Here is a 27,772-nt window from a genome sequence, read left to right on the forward strand (position 1 = left end):
GGCCCTCCCAGCTCTGACATCTCATGTTCTAAGGGCCCTCCCAGCTCTGACCTCCCAGGTTCTAAGGGCCCTCCCAGCTCTGACACTCTGGGTTCTAAGGGCCCTTCCAGCTCTGACACTCTGGGTTCTAAGGGCCCTTCCAGCTCTGACACTCTAGGTTCTAAGGGCCCTCCCAGCTCTGACAGCCTGGGCTCTAAGGGCCCTCCCAGCTCTGACAGCCTGGGCTCTAAGGGCCCTCCCAGCCCTGACCTCCTGGGTTCTAAGGGCCCTCCCAGCCCTGACCTCCTGGGTTCTAAGGGCCCTCCCAGCCCTGACATCCTGGGCTCTGAGGGCCCTCCCAGCCCTACTATTCCTGTTCTAAAGCCCTCTCCATTTTAGTCCTTTACTCCTCAGCCCTACGGTGCTCTCCATCACCTCCAATTTCTAGTCTTTCCTTCTCAACTCTTCTCACGGCTGTCCCCACCCCCTCTCTACACTGAAGGTCATTGCTGTGCTTAGCATCTTATTTCCTTGCAGCTGGACCTTGGTAATAAATAGCTTCTTAACTGGTTTCTCAGCCTCAGAATCCAGAGTTGAAAGGGACTTCAAAGACCATCTGTTCAAACCTCAAGCCATCCAAGAATCCTCCCGACAATATAATAATAACAACTAACATTTATAATCACGATTTAAGGTTTTCAAAGTGCTCCCCATATGTCACCTCACTTGAGACTCACAACAAGCCTGGGTAAGGTAGTGGCCACTATTCCCATTCTGCAGATCAAGAGTCTGAGAGAGGGCCCTAAGAGGCTCACCCAGGATCAAACAGATGGTGTCTGACGTAGGATTCAAACTCGGGTGATTTAAAACTGCCGTTCAGCTACACTAGTCAGTCAAGTAGTGACTGTGCCTTTGCTGAGAGACCCCCAGTGAAGAGAGACCCCAACTACACCCACACATACTACACCCCCAACCCACCCATGTCCCCATCCCCTCACCCACATGCACGGCTCAGGTGCTTACCCTTTGAGGCTCCTTTCACGTCCCAGCTGTTTCTTCCTCTTGCTATATATTCTTTCTGCCCCAATCCCATCTCTGATCCCCGACAAGTCACTTCTCTGATCAAAAATATTTAGTGGCTTCCAAACAGCCCTAACTTTCTATATCATTCTCTAATCTGGCTTAAGAATCCCAGGAGCTTCATAATAACTTTCATCCTTGTCTTCAATTCTGGAAATCTTTCTTATTTTTGGTGAGTAAATTCTCAGGCCACAGTCAGGAAGGCCGGCTTCCACATTCAACCTCAGACAATAACTAGATGTATGATCCTTTCTACCTCAGTTTCCTCCTCTGTAAAATGGGAATAACAATAGCACTTACTTCCTATGGTTGTCATGAGGATCGAATGGGACAATATTTGTGATGGCCTTAGAGCGCCATACAAAGGTTAGCGATTCACTTCTGCTTTTTAAATTTACCTGGTTGATCTCCCTGCGACTGAATTCTCCAAAATCAAGGACAGGGTCTTATTCTTCTTTGCCCCTCCTTCTCCCACTATGTAATAATAATTATAACAACAACAGAAAGAAGTCATGACTTCTTCCTATTATAAGATGGTGGGAGGCAATGGGAAGCTCCCTGGGTTCAGGATTGGAAAATCTGGGTAGAAATCCTGGCTTCCTCACTTGCTCACAAGCAGCTTTTATTTTATTAATGCAGAGATTTTATGTGTGTGTGTGTCCTGTCACTTTGGGCCAGTCTTTTTCAGTCTAGCCAGTCACTCTGGGCAAACCTATGATTAGGCAGTCCCCAGATTATATTTCTAAATGCTTAAAACAAAATAGGAATGACAAAAAGAAGCCAAAGCAAAAATAAAGATGTATTTTCTCCCTCCCCCATTCAAGTTCACAGAACTCCATAGATTCCTGCAGGGAAACAAAAATGTCCCCAAATCAGTCTATATATTTCTACTTTATATACACATATGATCCCACCATAGTCTAATATTTCTCCAAGGGAAGGAAACCCTGTAGGAAATGTCAATGAGTAGAATTTGATAACAGCAAAGGAGAGTTCTCCAGGAGAATGTGAAGAGGGATGGAAGTGGGGCCGGGGCGGGGGGGGTGCCGGACGATGGGGTTTGAGTGACAGCTTCAGGAGTGGGCGAACGGGTCTCTGAGTCTCATTGTCCTCCTGCGGATGTGGGCACAGAAGGCCTCAGAGGTCTCTGACATTCTCTCATGGCGGCTCACAACGTGCTTGTGGAGCTGGCAGGGCGAGTATGACTGTCCCCAGTTTAACTGGAGGAACCAGGGACAGTCAGTCCCACCGCGAGTTAAATGGGATTGGAAGCCAGGACTCCTGACCCCAAGCCCAGAGCCTGCACACCTCACACACACAGAAGGAGTCTGTTGGTTTGCCCTCCTGCGTTAAAAGGGAGGCTTCCAGCAGCTCCCTTCTCGGTTGTCGGACGGAGGCAGGCCCCTTTTCCTTGGTCCGTGCCCGGGGGGAGCTCAGAGCCCAGAGGGGGAGATCAGACCAAGCGGGGCAAAGTGTCCCTGCTTGGACAACGAGGGAGGGGAAGGTCTAACAGCTCCGTAAACCAGGGGCCATCCCTGCCCAATCCCTCGTGACCATCCCCCTAGTTCATGCTGTAGGAAGCGGAAGGCGTGTTTGATGGCCACGTGGGCCGCCCGCTGCTCTCGGGAGACCCTGTAACAAAGCGTACCTTTGTCTGAGCTCCAGAGGCTTCCTCCCGTTACCCCCTTTGCCGCCTAGAGAGAGCTGGATGGGGCTGCACACCGTGACCCTCCCCTCATGGCCCTCCCCATAGCTCTCCACTGCCAAATAAAATCCAAGCCTGGTCTTGGAGGTCCTCCACAATCCAACCCCACCCTAATCCTCCAGCCCAATGTCCTTCATTTCCCCAACATGAAGAAGTGGGGGGAAAACCAGTGAGCCTGGAGTCAGGAAACCTGAGTGTAAGCCCCAACACTTACTAGCTGGGTCATCTTGGCTAAGTCATTTTACTTTGGGAAGATTCAGCTTCTTCATCTATAAAACGAGGATAATGATTCTTATGTCACATCCCAATGGAACATTCTGTAATCTTTAAAGTACTCATATGTAATGAGTTTTTTCATTGTTTCATAATAATTACACAGTTATAACAACTCACATTTGCTTCATTACTTTTAGGGTTTATAGAGCATTTTATGTATATTATTTCACATATCATCATCACAACCCTAGCTAGTGCAAATAGAGTCACCTTCATTTTACAGATGAGGAAACTAAGGCATCCAGAGGGGAAGTGACTTGCCTGGGTTACATAAATAGTAAGGGAAAGATAGGACTTTAATGAAGATCCCAGAACTCCAAAGGTAGCACTTTTGGGTAATCTGGCTTCTATTATCTTTATTAGTTGTTTGATTGGGAAAATTACTTTTCCTCTGTCTCAGTTTCCTTAACTGTAAAATGGAGGTCATCACAATACCTTTCTTGCATGGTTGTTGTGAGGAACAAAGGATATGATATTTGTAAAATGCACAGGGCCCCCTCTCATAGGGCACTGAGCCTGGCATGCCATCCTACCTGGAGCCGAGCCGGTGCTTTTAGCACTAATATTCACCCTTCTTGTTCCCACCCTCCCCCGTGTATGAAGGCAGGACCCACTCTGGGAGAACTGTGAAGGGACTGACCCTTATTATGAGTCAGCTCCTAGGTAGGCGAGGGCCATTGCTCATGGCAAAGTCTTTTCTCTATCACTGAACTGTGGAGGGCAGAGAGCCAACTTCACTCCCCCTTTGGGGAGTCCATCCTCGTTCATAATCTTATTCTCCAACCTCACCCTTGCCCTGAGTATTCAGCAGACCTATTAAGAGTCCTTCGAGATTCATCAAATCCTCAACTCTCAAAACCTTCTGCTTCAGCCCTTCTCAGCCACCTGAAGGCAAAGTTTGCTATCCTGCTCTCCCAAAGCCTCTCTCTGATATCAGCCAGCTCTTCTTCCATCTCTGTCTCATTCTTTCTAAACCGGAGATCCATGACCTATTTTTCTGCATCCTGGACCCTTCTGGCCTTAGGACCCTTTCTCAGAATAATGTCTTTAAATGCATAAAAAATATAAAATTGCAAAGGAAATAAAATAAATTGAAATACAGGCATTAAAGTATATATTAAAAACCAAGTAGAGACCACAACTTCAGGACACTTATTTTTTGACCCCATGGTGACTTTCAGTCCGTTCATCCTTGTTTATTCTCCCAATCTGACGCCCACATTCTGATTTGATTTCCTTCCTTCCCGTCTTTACCATATAACTGACCGATTCAATCACGCACTGCAATCCCTTCCATTCCTCCTTTTCTGCCTTGTCTTATGGCCCGCTATACTTTGTCAAACCCCAATCCCGGGCTACCCCCACTCTCTGCCTTCTCCACTCCCACTTGCTCGCTGACGAATGCCCCTGGAGGAAGTGGCAACTTTGATTGTTGCCAAGAGACAACTGTGCCAACTCAGAACTCTAGAAATTTATCATATTTCAACTGCCGCACAGCTGTTCTTTTATTCTGCCTGGATTTTCGCTGAAACTCCCTGCAGCAATCCTTCCAATCCAATCCGCAACCCCTCAAAACGATCACCTCTCCCCATTTCTCTTTGAGAAAGACCTACCTCCCTTCCACTTGGCTGAGAAAATGAAGGTCATCCACTGTGAACTCTTTCTTTTCCCTTATTCCCCCACCTCCAAATCTCTATTCATCCTCCTGTTCTCTCCTCCTTTGCTCCAGCTTGTGAAACTGTTGTGGGCTGGTTTCTACACAGAGCAAACAAATACTTGTGACCCCTGATCCCACCCCTTCCAGTTTCCTCTGGGAGATTGCCTCCCAGCATCTTCCTTTTTCTCATCTCCAATCTGTTTTTATCTCTTGGTTCTGCATACACACGTATCTCCATCTTCTATATTCCTTCAAAAACAGCAAGCCTTCACTTGACCCTCCCATCCTCTTCCGACGTACCCTGTAGCTTTCTCTTTTGTAGCCAGACACCCAGAAAAAGCCACTGGTGGGCTCCCCATTCTCACCTTCCACTCATTTCTCAGCCCCTTGAAGTCCGGCTTCCTACCCCACCAATTAACTGATATCGCTCTCTCCAAGTTTACCCAAGCTCCTCAACGGCCAGATCCAAGAGCCTTTCTCAGTCTTCATTCTCCTCAGCCTCGGTCAAGCGCTCTTCCACCCTGTATATTCTATCCTTTTTTGACTTCTGAGATATTATACCCTTGGCGTCCGTTTTTCTCTCTTGATTGACCCTTCTCAGTCTCCCTTGCCATATCACCATCCGTTTCTACTTCCCTGACTGTAAACTCCCCCACACATCTCTTCTAGACTATTTTTTTCTTCTCTCCCTGAATTTCTTGGCAGTTTCTCTGCTCCTCTGATCCTAATCAATGATTGCCTCTAGGCAGATTACTACTAAATTTATTTATTGGGGGCAGCTGGATGGCGCAGTGGGTAGAGCCCCAGCCCTGAAATCGGGAGGACCTGAGTTCAGATCTGACCTCAGATACTTCACCTGTGTGTACCTGGGCAAGTCACTTAACCCCAATTGCCTCAGCAAAAAACATCTATTATTTATCAAATCTTTCTTGGATTCCAATGGCGTCACCAACTTGCTTGCTAGACATCTCAACAGTGTAAATGCAACATGCCCCAAACAGAAATCATTATCTCTCTTCTGAACCTGATTCTCCTCCAGGCTTGCCCATTTCTGTCAAGGGTAGTGCCATCTCTCCCTGGTCTAGACTCACAAGGCCACACATAACCTCCCTCCTCCTCACCCCCGCTATCTGACCAGTTGCCAGATCTTGCCAATTCTCTCTCTACAACATCTTATATCTGACCTCTGTTTCTATGGCTACCTCCCTCTCTGAGGTCTTCATCCCCTCTACCCACCAATTTCCCAGATTAAGCCCTTCCCTCTCTAGTGCATCCTTAACACAGATGCCCAAATACTCTTTTTCCTTCTTTTCAGGGCTTTCTGTGGCCCCCAGAGCAAGCTTCCTCAGCTTGGCACCCAAGGGCCTGCAGAGCCTGGCTCGACGCTCCCTCTCCAGCCTCCTTCATATTTCATACCAGCCTCCTTCGTAAATTCTTCATTCCAGCCCAACTGTTCTCTTGCCTATTCCTCTAATTCCTTTATTCTGCCCCCATGTCTTTGAGAAAGCTGTGACCCACGCCTGGAATGCACTCCTTCCTTACTTGCGCACCTTAGAACCCAATGAGACCTAGAAGCGACTGAGAGGCAGATGTGAAACGTGACAATAAAACCTTAAAAAATGATATGAAATAATGTAAAGTGCTTTCGAGCAATTATAGAATCTCTAGCTTCCTCCAAGGCTCAGGGAAGGTCCTGAATTTCCCCGCCTCAGCCCCCACTTGTGATTGCTTTCTCCCTTCGATCATAGATCTATATATTAGATTATAGGGGTCTGAGCCCCTCCATTTTAGAGAGCAAGACACTGGCAGCGAGGTGATGTCGTAGCTCTAGGTTGGAGGTCAGGAAGAACCCGAGTTCAAATCCAGCCTCAGATCCATACTATGTGACCTTTGAGCAAGTTACTTGCTTGAACTGTCTCTGTTTTCTCATCTGTAAAATGGGGATAATAATAGCATCCACCTCCTGTTTTTGTGTAAGGAGCAAATGAGCTGTTTGTAAAGTGCTCAGCAGAGTGTGCCTGCGTAAAGTAGGGCTATAAATGTTAGCCATTAGTATAAAGAACCTGGGTCCAGAGTTGCTCAGAGTAGCCAAGATCCCAGCCAAGAACTTGGGTTTGCTTCTCTGGGCGTATTCACACATTAAGATTATAAGCAAGTTGAAGACAGGAGCGTGTTGCCTCTGGAGCACACAGTAGGTACTGCTTGATGACGGAAGCCCACCTGCTGCTTTGGCCCAGGGCCCGGGGGGCTTCCTCTGCTCCCAAGCACTTTCCTGCTCCATCCTCTCGCTGGTCCCATTGTTGGACAACAGGAATGGCCCCAGTAGTCAGTGTCCTCCGGGGCTTTCCCCTACCCCAGCTCGGCCTTCCTGCTCCAAGCCCGTCCCCGCAGGAGGCCCCGGAGAGTGGATTCGGCTTCTTCGTAGCCCCCGCGGTTTCACAGAGACGATGCTGGCCCTGGCCTCAGAGAGCACCCGGTGGCTCCCTCTGAGCCGAGCTTTCCCATCTGCAGGTTCCAGATTCTGCCCCCTCCCCGTTCCCCGCCCCATTGTTCTGCCCAGAAAGTCCTTATCAACAAGCGGAGATGTGTCGGTCCTTGGGGAGCCATGGGAGACCAGAATAAGCCAGCGGCTTTCTTCCTGTTCCAGGGCGCTTCCAGAGAAGCACTCCACAATGGGAGGGAGCCCCAAGGGCCGGGGCACGGCAGGGCCACCCAAGCTTCGGGGGTCGGGGCCGCAGCCGGCCCAGCCCAGCGCTCGGGCACAGCTCTGACTCCGGAATAAAGAGACCGGGCCGGGCCGGACGGCAAACACGGTCGCCCACGACCGGACCGAGAAGACGGAGGGTCCCTGCCGGCCACTGCCATCGGCTCCGAGGCTGCACCGGAGCAGGAGGCCCTGCCGCTGCCAGAATCCCCCAAAGTCCAGGGGTGGGCACTTCAGAGCCGGCCCCAAGGGACCAATCTCTCCCGCGCACAAATCCCTCCAGTTCTTCTTTGCAAGGCCGCTGGGGCTGAGGGCCTGGCCCGGTCACACAGCTCCGAGGCCCTCAGGAACCCCGCCACAGGCTGGCACCTCACCCACTCTGCCACGTGGCCGCCCTCTCTGTCTGGGCCCGGCTCCGTGGGGGAGGAGGAGCTGAGCCAAGGGAAGGTTCCAACCAAGTTCAAAGGTTAGATTGACCAGGCTGATAATTACTATAAAGTGGAATTAATGAATTCCCTGCTCCATCCCCCCCCCCCTTTTACTTCAGACTACACAGGGCCACAAAGCACAGATCAGGAGAGCCGGGGGGTATCAGAACCCAGAACCGAGAACGTTACAGTCTCAGAAACAGGTCAAACCAACGCCTAGACAGGGATCTCTTCTCTAATGTCCCCGCCAAATCATGGGCTGGGGGCTTCGTTAAGGGAGGGACCCGTGTCCTAGCTAAACTTGTGTCTTTCACCACACCGCCCAGCCCCGTGTTCTGTCCAGGGGCACGCAGTGAATCAGTGTCTGCACTGGAACCCAAACCGTTAACGTCCAAGTCCAATGCTTTTGTTAGCAGGGAACGTTTTCTAACTAGGACTGCTTGAAAGCAGGAAGGAGACACTAAGGAAATGGCCCTGAAGAGGAGGGACATCCACACAGAATAAAAAAGCATACCAGTCAGGGTGTGGGTGGCCCCAGAACAAAAATATAATATTATCATTAATTATTATTATAAATTCTAAAAGTAATTTTATTTTAAAATTTAATTTAATCAATAATACTATTAATAAATATTATTAATAGTTAATAATATTAATACAACAATAAACTATATTAATAAAATAATAAAATAGCAAATCCTAAAATAAAGAAAAATAAAAATTAAAAATAAATAAATTTTAAAAATTAAAAATAAAAAAATAAATTAATAAAGCTAAGCACTTTACAATTATTTTCTCATTTGGATCTTTACAACTCCAGGCTGTTATTATCTCCATTTTACAGTTGAGGAAACAGAGGCAAGTAGAGGAATACTACAACATCTTGCCACCAGGACAAACCTTGCTTGCTTCACAATTGGGATGCACTCAGAAACTGGACCAATGTTCCTTCTCATGCAAAGGATGTGGCAGGACCATACCGTTATCATGCCTTGAAGAATAGCTCACAAGTAGACAAACTTATCTTCAGTTAAACTTCCTGGGCCTCTTCTGTAAAATGAGATGCTCAAACTAGATGGCCCCTGAGCCTCTTCCAGTTCCAGATCCACCGAGTTATCCAATTAGCTGTCCTATTATCCACCTTATGGCTAGACCTTATACTTGGAATCCTCGGTATGTCATCCACGGACAGACCCTGCTGTTCTCCCTCCTGGTCTCTATACTTTGGACCTTTCCCTGCCTCCCTCGGAACCTAAATCTCAGCCCACACTTAATTTTCTCGGGCTTCCCTCCTGCCTGGACCTCCAGAGGCTGTCTCTGCCCCCAAGAAGGCAATCCGGACACGGCGACCCATCCTTTTCAGGCTTTGCTATTCTGAACCCAGCCCACTGATCTATTCTCCCAGTCACCATTCTCACCTTATGCTGGACACAGGCCTCTGAATGGCCACTTTCCCAGTCCCGTACCTGGGCTATCCCTTCCCGGGCCAGCTGGGCCTCTGGACTTTCCCCTAGGACTGTGAACACACGGTCAACGTTCCTTCATTTGACTTGATCCCAGCTTGGACCAGAGGACAAGAGGACTAAATTATATGCGCCTTCTCCAGTGCCGTGGAACTAGCCTCGATCTCTGTGCTGACCCCTCGCCTGACACTGCCTGGCCCTGGCACCGGGGGTCCCAGGTCACCATGTCAAGAACTCTCCTCATGAAAACTCTAAGAAGAACAGGACCTGACCCCATCCTTGGGCACCCATCCTTGGGCATCCTTGGGGACTCAACCTTCAGTTGAGTCAGGAGCCCTTTCTGACAGACTTTATTGCATTTGACAGATCCTGCTTTTTTAAATTGAAGTTTGTGGCAAGTTTATTAGCACTGTTTTTCCAACATATGCTCATATCGTGTTTCCGTGTCACATACTGGTAATTTTCACAATATTTCAAACTTTTTCATCATTATTATTATATCTATTAGGGTGATCTGTCATTGGGGAGCTTTGATATTACTGTTATAATTGTTTTGGGATGTCACACGCCACACCTACATGATGGTGAATATAAGTGATAAATGATGTTTGTGTCCTGACTGCTCCAGCAGCCAGCTGTTCTCTCTCCCTCTCCCCTCCCTATTCCCTGAGACACAACAATATTGAAATTGGGCTAATTGATAACCCGACCATGGTCTATAAGTGTTCAAGTTAAAGGAACAGGAAATTGATGCAGCAAATTTCGTTGATGTCTTATTTTTAAAAATTACCAGCTCAGTCGGCAGCCATCAACATCAAGGCAAGACCCTCCACCAGCAAAATGATTATAACTTCTTGCAAGTTCAAATGATGGTTAGCATTTTTTTTTACCAATAAAGTATTTTAAATCAAGCATGTGCAGTATTTTTTAAAGACATAAAAACACTATTGCACATTTAGTAGACTACAGTACAGTATAAACATAACTTATGCTTGTACTAGGAAACCAAAAAATTTGTGTGACTCTCTTTATTACGATTTTCACTTTACTGCAGTGGTCTAGAGCCAAACCCACAATATCTCCAAGGCTATATTGGAAAGTGCCCTGCTCTGAACTTTAACATTCCCAGAATTCAGTACAAGGACAGCTTTCATCTAGTGTGGAGGGCCTCCTTCTTCTTTTTTCCTTCTTCCTTCTTCTTCACTCTCTCTCTTTCCTTCCTTCTTTCCCTCCTTCCTCCCTCTCTTCCTTCCTTATTTTCTTCCTTTTTCCCCCCATCCTTCCTTCCTTCTTTCCCTCCCTCTTTCCTTCCTTTCTTCCCTCCATCCCTCCTTTATTTCTTCTCTCCCTCTCTCCTTTCTTCCTTCCCTCCCTCTTTCTTTCTTTCTTCCTTCCTTCCTTCCTTATTTTCTTCCTTTTTTCCATCCCTCCTTCCTTCCTTCCTTTCTTCCCTCCACCCTTCCTTCCTTCTTTCCCTCCCTCCTTCCTTTTTTCCTTCCTTCCTTCCTTTCTTCTCTCCATCCCTCCTTTCTTTCTTCTCTCCCTCCCTCCTTCCTTCCTTCCCTCCTTTCTTCCTTCCCTTTCTCCTTCTTTCTCTCCTTCCTTCCTTCCTTCCTTCCTTCCTTCCTTCCTTCCTTCCTTCCTTCCTTCCTTCCTTCCTCAACACCTACTCACTGTGGTTCACACCTGGCTCCTACGGTTTATGTGACTATGTTGTGAAACAAACCACAGAGAATACGACAGAGTCCCTGGCCCTGGGAGCTGCCCCTTTCAGAACACGAAACATTTGTCCTGGAAGGGGCTCTACTGCTAAGACTTCTATCCATCAAGGACTGGCTATTGGAGGCCCCAGCCTCCTTGCACCGACCACACCACTCTTCCTTACTCTTACTAACCAACAACTTGGATTCTTTGGCAAAGGAACTCATTTAGGTTCAAAAACCAACAACTTCACACTTACCTAATGAGGGAAACAAGGCCAAAAAAAGTTCTGGCAAACGGAAAGCAAGCTCAATATGTTGGTTGACACACCAGCCAAAAAACAAACCAAAACCTGAGTGTGATCTTAGACGGCATTAAGAGAGCCATGGGGTCCAGAAATGGGGAAGATGCCCTGTACCCCAGGCAGACCATGTCGGAGGGCTGGGTTCACTTTTGGGGGCCCATCTTAAGGGGGAAAACCCAACAAAAAACTTTATTAAGTGAAAGAGTCTTCAGGAGGGCGACCAGAATATAGGCTAAGGAGAAGTGGGGCATGGTGAATAAGGGAGTGGACATCAAGGCCTGGGTTGGAAATAGCCTCTGACATTGACTAGCTGTGTGATAATGGACAAGTTACTCAGATCCAATCCTCATCCATAAAATGGGGATGATAAATCCTGTAGTATCTATCTACCTTAGAGGGTAGCTGTGAAGTTCAAATGAAATAATGAAAATGAATTTTTTATGTAAATCACTTTGCTAATTGTAATCATCAGCTACTATTGATTATCATTATAATTATGTCATCACCAAACATTAATTAAATTAACTATTTCACATATAAATTATGCACTAAACATTAATTAAATTATAATTATTATTATAGAGTCTGAATCATCATAGAACTGACTACTTCAAGCTATTATGATTTCCTTTGGTCACAGCCCTTCTTCAGTAATACTCATGAGTGTTGTTCAGTCATTTCAGTCATGTCCAATTCTCCGTGACCCCATTTGGGGTTTTCCTGGCACAGACACTGGGATGACTGGCCATTTTCTTCTCCAGCTCATTTTATAGATGAGAAAACAGGCAAACAGGGTTCGGTGACTTGTCTAAGGTCATCTCAGGCCAGATTTGAACTCAGGAAGGCGAGTCCTTCCGATTCTGATAGCAGAGCTCTGTTCTCTAGCTGCCCACTTCAGGAGTGACTAGGTCATCATACTGGAGCTGGTACCCAGGCTGGGACTGAGCCTCTCTGCACTTAGTCAGGTGCACAGACCATCACTGGGCAGTGTAGAGAGCCCCTTGTAGGGACTTGCCAGGACTTGGGCCTGGGTGACACAGCTTTCAAGAGTCACCTCCAGGCCAGGACTCAGACAACAACAATAATAATAACTCACATTCCGCAGCACTAAAATACATCTAGAGCATTTTCCTCCCAAACTCCAGCAAAGAAGATGCTTGCCAATAGGATCATTCCCATTTTGCAGATGAGAAAACTGATGCTACAGAAATAAGATGACCTTCGTGAAAACTTCCCAGCTAGTTCAATGTCAGAAATTGGGATTTGAGCCTAAGATTCCCAACTCCTAGTCCAGCACTCTTTCTTTTATTTTTGTCTTAACCACCCATTTTGTAGATGAGCAAACTGAGGCCCAGAGAAAGAAGTAACCTGACCAAGTTCACATCAGAAATCAATAGCAGAGCCAGGACCAGTACACAGATGTCCACCTGTGGGGCCAAAGAAGGGACACTCTCTGTCTTGCCCCCAAGAGGGGCAGGCAGCCTGCTCCCCCATTTAATGAATATTTCACACTGTAATCCAAAGACCTTCAATAATTAATGGCTTGGTGCAGCAGCCCTGAAGAGAGGGCATTGCTCGGCCGCTTCCTGACCACCGCCAATCCAATCCACTGCGGAGCCCCCTCTCCCAATGCCCTGGTCCCCAGCCACAAAGGCCCCCTCGGGGCCCTCTTGCCAGGGAGCCTCAGTCCCTGCCTTTTTCCTTTTCTTTCCGCACGAGCGGGTGAGACTTGGCAACAAGAGCTCCTCTCAAGGCCAACTGAGGTAAAGGCCGGCACATCAGGCCCGGCTGCGTCCCTCGCTGCGAGGGGCCCAGGCTGTCCGCCTCTCCCAGCCCTGTTCTGCTGGCCGTCTGTCCCTTCCTCCTGCCTGAACTACCCCTTCTCGCCCTGGGCAGACCACATCTCCACGCCTTCATCTCTGCCCACCGAAACATTCCCTTCCTTCTGGGCCCGACTCCGGTGCCCCCTCCTCCAGGGAGTCTTCCCGGGCCCTCCCAGCCGATTTCCTCCTCCTTGAGTCCTCTCTGGGCAAAATGCCTTTGCCCCTTCCTCTCCTGTTCCCTCAAACACTCTTCCATTCCTTTATAAGCCACTTAAAAAAAGGGAAGCACTTAGCTTAAAAAGGCAGGTCTCCCATTTCGTCCGGAGCTCTCCCCAGGCCTCCTGGCCCGTATCTGGCCACTGGACCCAGAGGCTCCGCAGGGGACAGCGGGGAAGGGTCCCTGCCCAGCCTCCCTCATTAAATCCAATTCACTCGCATGTCACGACATCCCCTCCCTGATGTCACGGTCCCTTTCGAGAACGAAAGACAAGCCACTCGAGGCCAGGAATTATTTTGTACCATTTCTGTAAGCCCCGGGGCTAAATATGGTAAACTGTCTGCAGAACTAAGTGGAATTGTTTCAGAGCCCTCTGCCCCTTCTGATCCCAGAGCCGAAGGCAGCAATCAGTGTCAGAGCTGGAAGGGCGGGAGAAAATCAAGGGAACCAGGGTTCCACCCCCTACCTCCGACACTCGCTAGCTGGGTGCTGATGGGCAGCTGGCTCGAGCACTCTGAAAATCAGTAGAGTGGGGATACTAGACCGCTAAGATCATTCATTGCAAAGTAAATGCCAATCTGTATTGGAGAAGAGAATTTCTGCCCTGGGAGTTTCTTTTTTACTAATATAAAAAATTTAATAACCTCTAGTATGCAGAATTGATTTGAGGATCATTGAAATCATGTATATAAGCACTAAAGAAATGAAAATTTTATTATTAAGGCTCTTGTCTAGCTAAATGATCTCATTTTACAGATTGGGAAACTGAGGCTCACAGAGGAAGTGGTCTGTCCAAAGTCACATAGCAAACAGAGGTAGGACGGAGGAGAGGGAGTGTTTCCCTAGAAGGGATTTGATCACCAGGGGCAGGTTCTCGTTAACAGACATTTCCCGCCTCCTCCACCTCCCGAATCCATCAGAGAAGGGTGAAGAGGATCTCTGCCTCTTCTTCCTCCTACTCCTGGGGCAAGAGGACCCTCTCTGGCCAATGTGAAGAATTCTAAGGCTGTGTTGGAGCTGGTAGTTAAATTTTTAATGTGAGCATTTATTTACTCCTGGGGAAATCAGCAAATGCTATAAATAAGTTTGATTTGTTTTGTTGATTGTCTAGATTAAGAAAGTGATGGAGAAATGTTAATAAGGCAGGTTAAACTGCATATATCATGAATATCTTCTTCCCCTCCCCCACTAGAGCTGATTGTTAAACATTTACTAGCGCACCCATGGAGAATTTCCTAAAGTCCTCTCAGACTGTTCTGCTCTTGTAGATGTCCTGTTTCTCCACCAATACCCCTCGGTGGAGTAGAGGGCTAGGTGCTAAAACAGCTGTAAGGTCAGGATTTGACCTTGCTATTCATGGACTCACCAGCTCTCTCCCTTCTTCTCCCTCTCCCCTCTTCCAAGGTCCCTCCTTTGAATTTATTGATTGCTTGTTTTAGGCCCAAAAAAACCTGGGAAACTTTCATAATAACGAATGCTAGCTTAAGGACTCTCAACGAGGAGTGAAACTGCAGCTTGGGTTTACTGTGGAGCCTGGGCCTTGGAATCAGGGAGACCCCGAGTTCGAATCTAGCCTCAGACAATTACTAGCTGGATGACCCTGGGCAAGTGATTTAACCCCGTTCGTTCCATTTTCCCACCTGTCAATTTTTATTAAACCACTCTAGTACTCTGCCAAGAAAACCCCAAGGGGGTGGGAAGAATCAGATGGAACTGAAAACAACTAAACAACAAACATCTGTAAAGAGCTTTTTAGCACAGTGCCTGACATCCAGTAAGTGCTTAATAAATGCCAGGTCTTCTTCAATTCTAACACTTATGAAGCATTTAGAGGAGCAAGAGAACACCCATTCTAGGGGCACCAGTGGAACAGGATCGATTTGTCCCACTCTTCTACCTCAGAAAGAACCCCAGGATGCAGATCTCTCATCTGAAATGTATGTTTCCAGGGGGAATCCCTGAAGTCATTTCTATATATTCTTCCCTATAACGAAACCATGGGGAAAGTAAATGAAAATCTGCCAGGACAGGATGGTGGCGTAAGAGCTTTTCAGGCAAAAGACTGGATGGAGAAGTATTGGGGCCAAGTATACGTCCCACAAAAGTCCCGGGTGCCAGAAGAGAAAGGAAAGGCATTTCTGGGAGTGGCCCCAGTTCTAATCCTGGCTCTAGCATCGGTTTAATGCATGACTTTGGAAAAGCTTGGAAAGCTATTTCCCCTTTCTGTGCCTCAGTTTGCCCATCTGTAAAATAGTGTAGAACAGAGACCACCAGAACTAGAAGGGCCTTTACAGACCCTTTAATGACCAAGGATTGTAACTTGGGGGACTGTGAATATATTTTTAAAATATTTTAATAACATTTCAGTAACTTTAGTTTCCTTTATAATTCAATGTATTCTGTTTTACACATTTAGAACCATGATTCTGAGAAGGGATCCCCCTGTTTTCACCAAAGTAATGGCCAAAGGGGATCTCGTGCCGCAAGAAGAAAGTAAAAAACCAAGTTAATCCAACCCCCTCATATTACAGACAGGCAGAGGCCCGGGGAAGAGAAATAACTTTCCAGGAATCATACACAGAAGCTTCTTCTGCTCCATCACCGGGAGACCACCTAACAACCCCCCCACGCCCAAGCCTCTTGTACACTCACCAGAAGCAGACCGACACTCATCTGAGGAGTGCTCCAGGCCCCCGACCCTGAGGGGCAGCAAGTGGAAAGCCCAGGGCAGAGAGGGAATCTACTAAGGGGGCAATCGGGAAACAGCCCCAATGTTTGGATGGCTCCCAGCGTTCCTGTCGGGGCAACAGGTATTTGTGCTTTCTCGTTGCCATGGGCACTCGGGCAGGGGCCCAGTTACACCTTTGCTGGCCCCTCCTCCAACATCTCCCAGCTGCTCCCCAACGTGTCAGGGCATTTCTTGTTTGTTCATTGGCTGCCCAGGAGCTGCAAGTCAGCAGGGTCTCCCTTTTGGTTTTTATAAAAGCCCCAGGATTGACAGCACCTTGGCCAGCAGGAGAGGGGGCAGTTGGCCACCAGGGCCCCGACTCGCCAGCTCCTGTTTCAACTGGCCCCTCTGCATCTGAAGAATGTGCTTCTCAAGACCCAGTGGTCAGAGGGTGGAATGAGGAGAGCCTGGGACGGGAGCCAGGACACTGGTTCTAACCATCAACCCTGCCACTAGTGAGTGCAGGCAAGTCTCCTCTCTGGGATTCAGTTTCCTCATCTGTTAAATGGGAATATGACCTCCAGGATACTGGGGAATCTCAAGGAGAAACTGTACCTTAGAAAGGAGAGAGAGAAAAAGAGAGACAGAGAGAGAGAGAGAGAGAGAGAGAGAGAGAGAGAGAGAGAGAGAGAAAGAGAGAGAGAGAGAGAGAGAGAGAGACAGAGAGAGAGAGAGATGCTGGACATGGGCTTTGGGCTTCTGCTAGGAAAAATATTTGAAAAGATGGTCGCAGCCTTCTCAGCTGCCCTGCCAAGGGAAAGGGTTGCTTTCTTTGTCTGTGTCTCCTTTCCCTCCCCTTGAAAATTAGGTGGTGATGAAGGGCAGATAGTGCCAGTGGCAGCCCTGAATGGTCCTGCTTCATTTATAAGCCTGGACCCAGGGAGGACATGGGGAGGAGGAGAGGGGAGAAGAGGCAAAAGCAGGAGAAGGTTCTTCCTCTTCCTAATTCATACAACACTACTTGTCAGGGCGAGAAGCTCAGAGCCTTGACCTAGTCCCTGTTTGTTTAGTCATTTCATTTTTAAGTTCCTCAGTTTCCCCATCTATAAAATTCTGACATTGTGTGTTCTAAAGTATCTCTCACCTCCCACCTTTTGTCTTCTAAGGGCCCTCCCAGCCCTGACATCTTGGGTCCTAAGGGCCCTCCCAGCTCTAACCTCCTGGGTTCTAAGGGCTCTCCCAGCCCTGACCTCCTGGGTTCTAAGGCTTGGCATTCTATGTTCTAAGGTTGCTTCCAGCTCTGACACTGTGTCCTATTGGCCCTCCCAGTTCTGATATTCTCCATTCTAAGAGACTTTTCAGATGTGACTTTTTATGAGCTTTAGCTAAAAGAAATCATACAAAAAACTCAGCTTGCGGGGAAAGGGAAAAGAAACAAGAGGAGGAAGGAAGGAGCATTTCAGAAGTCATTGTTGAAGCTCCTCGGTTCCTTCGGAGGGGGAATTCCCTGAGCGCAGGATCCACGACTTGGCTATATTAGGGAGTGTTGGGAGTGTGAGCGTGTCATTCTTGAAGCAGACGCCTCAATCACCGGCTGTTTCCTGAGCTCACCCATCTGGCCCTCCCAGAGCCACTACACCCAGCCCGGGGCCCCTCGGCAGGGTCAGGTGAAGGCACCTACCCGGGCTCTGCCCACAGCAAGCAGGAGCTTGAAAATTCATCAGATTCACACCTGGCGCTCGATGACAAGAAGGAGGAGCCAGTCAGGAAGTGAGTCAGAGCTCAGGCAACAGCGGCCGGCTCACCCCCGCTCAGTCACTCAGCCCTCGCCGGGCTTAGGAAGGCACAAGGAGACGGGGAGAAGCAGTGGAGCGGGGCGGGCCGGGCTGGAGGCTGACCTTCTGGCAGGCTGTTCCACCGGGACAGGGGGAGGACGCTCAGGGCCAAGTTGCTGGCATCCTATCATTTCACCCCAGCCACTTTATAAGCAACTTCAAAGCTCCCTAATGGCCCTAATTATTATGACTAGGATCTGGACCCATTTAATATCTGAGAAGTCAAGGCAGCAACTGAGACCTGCCCAAGCACAGGTGGGGAGGAAGGCCTGGGAGAGACTTCACCTTGCTCGGCTGGGTTATCAGCGGCAGCTGCTTCCTGTACCCCGACCTCTGAATTCTGCCCTTCCTCCAGGTTTGCAACCTCCTACGCCCTGTGATACCCTGGTTTTTCCACTTTGCGCTAAGCAGGCCCTCATCGCCCACCCCCATCTCCACAAACTACTACTTGTTCATTTTTCAGTCAGGAGTCTGTCTTCATATCGCCATTTGGGGTTTTCTTGGCAAAGATCCTGGAGCGGTTTGCTATTTCCTTCTCCAGCCTATTTTACAGATGAGGAAACTGAGGCAGAGTTCCATGACCTGCTCAGTTACAGAGCTAGTATCTGAGGTCAAACCTGAATCTACTTCACTGCATTGCCTTGCAGCACTCGCTTGCTAGTAGGTAGACTTCTCTCCATACTCCTCCCTGACATCCATCCTTCAAGGCTCTGCCAATCTAAACTTTCTCCCACACTTTTGTCCTTGTCCTTTTCTGCTTTTTCTGCTCACAGATCTCAGATAAGTGCAGCTGCTCTCCTGTACCTGCCGTTCACTTCCTTCCATAATCCGGCAGCTCCCTCTCGGACTTTTCCAATTTTTTCATATGCCTAAGCTCTCCTCCCAACTCACTATGTCCAGAACACCTTTTGCTACCTCAAAACCTGAAATGACCCCCCTTCCAGCTCCACCTGCGGAACAATTACCCATCCATCGGTTCAGTCACAAAGTAACAAAACCATCTCCTCCAGGAAGCCTCCCCAGTTCTCCATTCTGTAACACACTAACCCCCAGCCCGTCAGAACTCACAGCAATTCTAATGCATCTATTATGTAAACTAGTGTGTTTTGAGGAGCAAAGAGTGTGCCCGAGTGGACGGAAGACCAGCCTTAGAAGCAGAAAGAATTATCCTGACTCTTGTTATATATATTAAGCCTGTTCCCTCACAGGTAACACTTTAACCTCTTAGTGCCCCAGCAGTTAATTTTCTGAGTTACATCCTAGTTGCCCACATGCATCAGACGGAAGGAAGTTTCCTTCTGAGTTAAAAGGAAGGCATGGGACTAAATGGTTTTGGGGTCTCTTCCAGTCTAACTCTTGGGTGATTTTTACTCTCCCCCAGGGCATTAGCAGGAGGGCATCAGGTGGGTCAACAGCAAATCAGAGGGAAGAGGTTGTCTCTTTTGGACCAGCCCATAAGTTGGCCCCAGGGTGTGTCTGGAGCGGAGGGTGGAGAGCAGAGCTAGAGAGATAACTGGAACTGTGTGGGAGCTTTCCCAGGGCCCAGGGAGTCAGAACCGGACCTGGGGGGGCAGGATGTATGGAGGAGGATTCTCTACCTGAAGGGAGGCTGGCGTCCCGCCCCGTCCCCATTCCCCAGCTCCGATCCCCGACTTTCCTAATTTGGGGTAGAAGACTCAGGAGTCCGAGAGACCAAATCAAGGAAGGGAGGACGTGCCAAAGCCCAGAAGCCCCTCTCCCTTCCTACTCGGGCGACCTCGAGACAGAAGGAGAAGGGGGCCGAGAAGGAAGCCGTACAGAGACGGAGACAAAGATAAAAGGGAAAGTTGCACTGAAACACTCGCAAAACACACACAAAGAGAGAGAGAAGGGAAGGGAAGTGGGAGGGATGGAGAGAGAGACCCAGAGGGGAGACTGAGGGAGGCAAGGACACAGAGGAGGAAAAAAGAGAAGGGAAGCCGAGCACTGGGGCGGCCGGCAGCTAAGGCTGCCCACGCGTGTCCCCCGGGCTCGGAAACCCCGGGCTGCCCCGCTGTCCTGCTCCCATCCTGACTGGGGCTCCGGGGCCCGGGATCCCTGCTGCCGCCACCTCCTCTCGTGCCGGGGCTCAGGGGAGCTCACCTGCCCGCAGGTCCGGAGCTTCCGAGAGCCGCTGTCGCCGCCGCCGCCGCCGAGACTCGCCTGGAGCGCGGGGGACACTCGCTGCCCAGCAGCCTCAGGTCCGGGCGCCCACGCGAGGGGCTGGGGATGGGGCTGGGAAGGCGGGGAGCGCTCCCGGTAGCTGGACCCTTGGCCCGGCCCGTGCCGCTAGCGGGTGCGGCGGCTGCCGGACGCCTGCAGCCCGGCCCGGGGCCCCATGCACTGCCCGGATCTCGGAGGCCGGGGCCAAGGGGGCAAAGGGAAGGAAGGGGGAGCGGAGGAGGGGACCCGGGAGGAGGGAGGAAAATTCAAGCCAAAGTTTCCCAGTCCAGAAGGGGCGGGGAGGCAGCGCTGGGCCAACCAATAGCCGGCCGAGCTTCCTACGAAGCGACCAATGGAAGGTGAGCTGGACCCGGGCCGGGGAGGGGTGGGATGGGGTGTGCGGGAGTGTGTGATTGTGTGGGTCGGTCTGTTTGTATGTATATCTCTGTGTGTGACTGGCCCGGACTGATCCAAGCCCGTCAGCCCCCGCCCTCGGTCCGGATCCCGGATCCCGGATCCCCAAAGTTCAAGAGGCCGGAGGAAAGCAGGAAATGGGGAGGGACCGTGAATGGACATTATAGAGAGGCAGATTTCTGCTCAACAGGAGAAAAACTTCCAAATACTCAAAGCCGTGGAAAATGGAGGGGTCTTGCCTGCAGAGGTCACTTTGAAGTAGATGCTGGACCACCAGCTTGAGGAATGAATTCCTGCTTAGCGTCAGGTTGGACTCCATGTCCTCTGAGGTCACAGTAATGATAGGATTTAGAGCTGGAAGCTCCCTTAGAGATCACCTTGTCTAGCCAAACCCCTCATTTTATAGATGAGGAATCTGAGGCCCAGGGACAGGAAATCACACGCAGAGGGTCACGGGGCAGTGAATGGCAGAGGCAGGATTGGAACCCAAATCCTCTGCCTCCAAATTCAAGACTATTTCCATTCCTGTCCTTCCATGTAACCTAGGTTCAAAACTTCTCTCTCACTCTCCCTCCTTCTTTATATTCATCCAGCAGCCAACTTTTTTGTTTCTCCCAGGATACCGTCTCTGAAGACTCTAAGTAAGTCACTTAACCGAGTTTGCCTCAGTTTCCCCACCTGTCAAATTGGCTGGAGAAGGAAATAGCAAACCACTCCAGTATCTTTGCCAAGAAAATCCCAAACGGGATCACAAAGATTCAGCCATGAATGAAAACAACTGAAATGAATGAACATCCCTCATATCTTTCATCCTTTTCCCAGCTCACCCCTCCAGCTCAGATTTCACCTAGAGACTATTACAATAGCCTCTTGAATGGACTTCCTGTTTCAAGTTGTTCATCTTACTCCAATCTGTTGCCCATACAACAGCAATTTTCCTAAAGTTTGGGTCTTTTTCTTACTCAGTAAATTCAGGTGGCTCACTATTAGCTCTAGGATCATACTGGATCAGACTAGAAGGAACCTCAAACGCTATCTAGTCTAACCTCTTCATTTCAAAGTGACACAATCTCTTGGCATTTAAACTCTTTACAAGTTAATTTCAACTTATCTTTGCAGTATTATTGAACAATACTTCCTCTTAAGGTCACGATGATCAGGTCAATCTGTTTTTCTCATCCCGGGTACCCCATCTCTCATCTCTGTCTCTTTTCTTTGACTGTTTCCTCATGTCTAGAATGTATTCCCTCTTCATCTCTGCCCCTAAGAATCCCACATTTTCCAGACCCCGACTCAAGCACTTGCTTCTAGGTGAAGCCCTCCCCATCCCTATCATCTTGCCTGTATCTTGTTTATATCTCTCTAGACTCACAGTCACTTCCCCGATAGAATGAAAGTTTCTTGAGGGTGGGGACAGTTTCGTTTTTGAACTTATATCCTGTCTAGAACAGTGCCTGACACATAATAGGAGCTTCATAAATGGATTGCTTAATTTTACTAGATTTGGTGAACCTGGTAGATACAGGTTCTGCTACTGAAAAACCAACTTTTAAACCTAGAAATAACTTACCTGGCCTGGATAGGCTTTGAAGGTAGAAGCATTGAAGAATTGCCTTCTCTCTCTCTCTCTCTCTCTCTCTCTCTCTCTCTCTCTCTCTCTCTCTCTCTCTCTCTCTCTCTCTCTCACACACACACACACACACACACACACACACACACACCTATTTTTGTCTCAGATGCCTCTTAGAGCGGGTGATGTCTCAGGGCTCTTCTAGCTTGATATTCAATTTTCCAGGTTTAAAATTTTTTTTTCTAGAATCCCATAATTTTCCAGGCAAACAGGTAGCAAATCTATCAAGTAACTAGACTCCATCAACTTGTTATTAGATTCATGGTAAGGGTCTCCCCATCATCCCCATCCTAATTCCCCCCTCCTCTCCTATGGGGTCAAGTATCAGGGTGACATTCTGTAGATATCCTTTGAGGGAAAACAGCCACATAGTTATTTAAACTCCTTTCCTTTGATTCAGCAACTATTCCAGGATATTATTGTCAGGTTGGTGAGGAAGGGGGGGATGGGTGGGAAAAGAATGGCTGATCCAGATGTGCTTTTCTTGTTACTTTGACCAGAGGAGGATGCAGCTGCTGTTTTTAGGAAAACAGCTGGGATCCTGCCCACAGTACTCTATGAGGTGTTTGTTTCCTCCCAAGGAATGATCTAGATCCTGTGCTGAATCTCATTCCCCCTTCACCTTTCAAATCCCACCCATCATCCAAAGTCTAATTTAAGTGTCGTTTCCTTTGTGAAGCCTTCCCTATGTAGTCAGCAAAGTGTGGTAAGCAGAGGTCTGGATTTGGGCTTGTGTCATCTAACCTTTCAGGTCCTCAGTTTTTGATCTGTATGTAATACCTTTTCTGAATGTTGCACTGAAACATCAGACCCCTAGAAAGATGACTACTCCAAGTCTAATCTCTTAAATTCCCTCCAGTCCCTATTATTTCATCTACCTTACTCTTGTTAACCAGGGAATACAATTAGCTCAAGGTGAAGGCATTTTACTCAGATAGCAGGAACATCAGTAGTCAAGCATCGGCCCCATAAACCTGCTTACTTTCCCACAGGTGTCTGGGGGAAGAGTAGATGCACATGGAGATTATACTCTCTACAACTACACTCTTTCCCCAGGATGATGGCATGTGCCTCTGTTGCTGGATGCCATGCTTAAGGAGAGAGAAGTCCCAAGAAGCCCACAACGCCCACTATTACCACCCGGTCCCCTATTCCAGTACTAACCATGGTTGATCCTGCTTAGATTCTGAGATCAGACAAGATCAGACACATTCAGGGTGATGTGATTGTTTTTTTGTTTTTTTTTATTTTTATTTAATAATTACTTTATATTGACAGAATCCATGCCAGGGTAATTTTTTTTACAACATTATCCCTTGCACTCATTTCTGTTCCGATTTTTCCCCTCCCTCCCTCCACCCCCTCCCCTAGATGGCAAGCAGTCCTATATATGTTGGATATGTTGCAGTATGTCCTAGATACAATATATGTTTGCAGAACCGAACAGTTCTCTTGTTGCACAGGGAGAATTGGATTCAGAAGGTAAAAATAACCCAGGAAGAAAAACAAAGATGCAGATAGTTCACATTCGTTTCCCAGTGTTCTTTCTTTGGGTGTAGCTGCTTTTGTCCGTCATTTATCAATTGAAACTCAGGTCTCTTTGTCAAAGAAATCCACTTCCATCAAAATATGTCCTCATACAATATCGTTGTCGAAGTGTATAATGATTTCCTGGTTCTGCTCATTTCACTTAGCATTAGTTCATGTAAGTCTCGCCAGTCCTCTCTGTATTCATCCTGCTGGTCATTTCTTACAGAACAATAATATTCCATAACATTCATATACCACAATTTACCCAGCCATTCTCCAATTGATGGGCATCCATTCATTTTCCAGTTTCTAGCCACTACAAACAGGGCTGCTACAAACATTTTGGCACATACAGGTCCCTTTCCCTTCTTTAGTATTTCTTTGGGATATAAGCCCAATAGAAACACTGCTGGGTCAAAGGGTATGCACAATTTGATAATTTTTTGGGCATAATTCCAGATTGCTCTCCAGAATGGTTGGATTCGTTCACAACTCCACCAACAGTGCATCAGTGTCCCAGTTTTCCCGCATCCCCTCCAACATTCATCATTATTTTTTCCTGTCATCTTAGCCAATCTGACAGGTGTGTAGTGGTATCTCAGAGTTGTCTTAATTTGCATTTCTCTGATCAATAACGATTTGGAACACTCTTTCATATGGGTGGTAATAGTTTCAATTTCATCCTCTGAAAATTGTCTGTTCATATCCTTTGACCATTTAGGTGATGTGATTGTTAAAAAAAAAAAAAAAAAAAAAAGAGCACCTCTTACACTTCATTGTCTGTTACCTGCTCTATTCACACTGCAATTCTTCAAGTGTATTGGAAGGATTAATTTTTTTTTGCATTTATTGTAGTAAGTTTATTTTTAATACATATTGTTTTATGAATCAAGTTGAGAGAGAAAAATCAGAGCAAAAGGGGAAAACCATGGGAGAAATTTAAAAAACAAACAAAAAAGAAGTGAACCTAGCATTTGTTGATTTACATTCAGTCTTCTTAGTTCTTTTTCTGGATGTAGATGGCATTTTCTGTCCAAAGTCTATTGGGATTGCCTTGGATCATTGAACTACTGAGAGAAACCAAGCCTTTCATAGTTGTCATCTCACATTCTTGCTGTTCCTGTGTACTATGTATTCCTGATTCTGCTTGTTTCGTTCAACATCAGTTCATGTAAATCTTTCCAGGCCTTTCTAAAATCAGCTTGTTCATCATTTCTTTTAGAACAATAATATTCCAATACTTTCTTGTTACCATTCCCCAATTGCTGGGCCTTTATTTATTTCCCATCTGAATCATGTGTTTAAATACATCTGATTACAAAGGAGTCCTATTATATTGAAATGTTGCAATCGAAATATTTTTAAGCCGTTCACAAAACTCAAGTTAAGAACTCTGTGAGTCAATGGATTTTAAGGTCCCTAAAAACTTGAAATATTATAAATATAAGAAGGGCAGTGTCAAGATGGAGTCCATGTTGGACAAGGATCTAAAGGTGATGTCATGTGGCATATTAGTTGGTGCAGAGTGCTAAGCCTGGAGACAGGAATATTTGATTTCCAATCATTTTTTGGATACATTATCTGTGTGACTTTGAGCCAATCACTTTATTTCTATTTGCCTCAGTTTCCTCAACTGCAAAATGGTGATAATAACAGCACTTATTGACCAGGATTGTTATGAAAATCAAATGAGGTAAGCAAAGCACTTAGCATATAGTAGGTACTATATAAATTATAACTGTTATTTATTGAAGACAACATTTCTCCCATCCATCTCCTCCCCATTCACATAGCTGCTACCATAGCCTCTAAATTGCCTGTCCTCTCTCTCCCTTCTAACCCATCTTCCAAGCAAGCTACCATACTGAAATTCCTAAAACCTAAATCATTACTCTGTTCAAGAAGCTTCAAGGATTACCTATTGCTTCTAGGATATGAGACAACTTCTTCTCTTTGCTATTTGAAGCTTTTCATAATTTGGCTCCAACTTACCTTTTTAGACTGATTACAAATTTCTTGGCCCTCAGGAATCTGAATCCTACTGTTGTTCAGTCATGTCCAGCTCTTCATGATCCAATTTAGGATTTTCTTGGCAAAGATCCTGTGGTTTATCATGTCTTTGTCCAATTCATTTTGCAGAAGAGGAAACTGAGTCAAATTTTATTAAAATCCCATAGCTAATAAGTATCGATAGCTGGATTTGAACTAAGATCTTGGGAAGTTCAGGACCCATGCTATCCATTGAGGCAGCTATAGTACAATGAAATTTGATTACTTTCTGTTTCTCATAGATAGGGCTCCATCATTTTGCATAAAATGTCCTCTATACCAGGGCCTCTTAAACTTTTTCCACTCCCAATCCTTTTTTTCCTGAGAAATTTTTAATGTGACTCCAGGTATATAGATATATAAAAGTTATGTGAATCAAACTTTTACTGATAATAAGTCATAAAAATTATTTTAAAACAATTCTTTGCATATAATTTTACCATTTATTAAAAAGGAAGCAGATTTGCAAGTTAATAAGATGGAGGCATTTGTTAATTTTTACATAAAGAATTAAATCTTGGCAGAGTATTTGATAACTTTTACTGTTACCATTGAATACACTCTTTTCTCACCAATCCTTAGCTTTCTTCCAGCCTCTCAGATGTGACTAGCCAAGGCATTTCTTGTTCCCCTGAGCTGCTCATTTCCCCCTGATTCTTGAAATTTTTTTGTACATTTTTTATTTATTTATCTCTATATTTATTGTTTTTATCCTCATTCCCTGGTAAAATATAAGCCCTTTGAGGTAAGGAACCTTTTTGTCTTTTTGTTGCTAGTTTCAGTCCAGTGTCTTGCTGACTAGATAGTAAGCTCCTTGAGAATAGGAACTGCTTTCACTTTTAATTCTGTATCCCAAAGGGCCAGCAAAATGTTAGAGTTGATTGATTGCTAGATATTTAATAAATGCTTGTTGTATGGATGGCTCAGTACATGGATGAATGATGCAAACATCTTCCTGTGGAAGAGAATATTTAGAGAAAGAATTATTACAGGGGATAAAGCTAAGTGGTAGAAGATGTACTTCACAGCTATGAGATGCTGGACGAAACCTCTATCATCTTCAGTTAATCCGTTCTCCTCCACCCCAGGCAGCTAAGGTGGTCTAATGGAGAAATCACTAGACTTGGAGTCAGGAAGGCCAAAATAAATTTGAACTCAAACTCCTACAGGCTTTGTTTCCCCAGGCAAGCCACTTCACTTCTGTTTACGCTTCTGCAAAATGGGGATAATAATAACACCTTCATACACATAGATAAATTTTCAACATTCACCCTTGCAAAACCTTGTCTTCTAATTTTTTCTCCCTTTCCCCACCCCTTCCCCTAGACAGCAAGTAATCCTAGATATGTTAAATATGTGTAATTCTTCTATACATATTTCCATAATTATCTTGCTGCACAAGAAAAATCAGACCAAAAAGAGGAAAAAATGAGAAAAGAAAAACGCAAGCAAACAACAAAAAGAGTGAAAATGCTATTTGTGATCCACATTCAGTTCCCACAGTCCTCTCTCTGAGTGCAGATGGCTTTCTCCATTACAAGACCATTGGCCAGCCAGAATCATCTTGCTGTTGAAAAGTCATGTCCATCAGAATTGATCATCATATAATCTTACATTGATTGTTCTCCTGTGTTCTCCTTTGTGGTGTACAATGTTCTCCTGGTTCTACTCACTTGACTTAGCATCAGTTCCTGTAAGTCTCTCCAGGGCTTTCTGGAATCATCTTGCTGTTTTTTTCTTATAGAAAAATAATATTCTATAACATTCATATATCACAACTTACTCAGCCATTCCCCAATTGATGGCATCCAGTTTCCTATTCCTTGCCACTACAAAAAAGGCTGCTACAAAAAATTTTGCACATATAGATCCTGTTCCATTTTTTATGATCTCTTTGGGATACAGGCCCAATAGATACACTGCCGAATCAAAGGGTATAGTTCCAGATTGCTCTCCAGAATGGTTGGATCAGTTCACAACTCCACCAACAATGTATCAGTGTCCCAGTTTTCCCATATTCCCTCCTACATTCATCATTATCTTTTCCTGTCATCTTAGTCAATCTGACAGGTGTGTAGTGGTAACCCAGAACTTTTGAAAGACTTCCCTATTGGAAGGGATGTTACTT

At 46.6% G+C, this 27,772-nt stretch overlaps 1 protein-coding gene across 3 annotated transcripts in view; it reads right to left on the bottom strand.

Annotated features, from left to right (window-relative positions):
• The window catches only part of TNFAIP8L1 (TNF alpha induced protein 8 like 1), a 29,519-nt gene extending 9,216 nt beyond the window's left edge, over positions 1 to 20,303 (bottom strand). Inside the window, exon 1 of one of the 3 annotated variants that reach the window (XM_051971846.1) lies at positions 19,962 to 20,303. Coding sequence is in view for 1 of the 3 variants with exons in the window: in XM_051971845.1 (XP_051827805.1) it covers positions 4,654 to 4,687 (34 nt within the window). In the remaining 2 variants the exon portion in view is untranslated. Of the gene's footprint in view, positions 1 to 4,653; positions 6,316 to 15,989; positions 16,152 to 19,961 lie in introns of those variants that run through there. The other 2 variants (XM_051971847.1, XM_051971845.1) reach the window with 2 other exon arrangements.
• Positions 20,304 to 27,772: the final 7,469 nt, after the last annotated feature.

The sequence above is a fragment of the Antechinus flavipes genome, chromosome 1, assembly GCF_016432865.1.
Source record: "Antechinus flavipes isolate AdamAnt ecotype Samford, QLD, Australia chromosome 1, AdamAnt_v2, whole genome shotgun sequence".
NCBI lineage: Eukaryota > Metazoa > Chordata > Mammalia > Dasyuromorphia > Dasyuridae > Antechinus > Antechinus flavipes.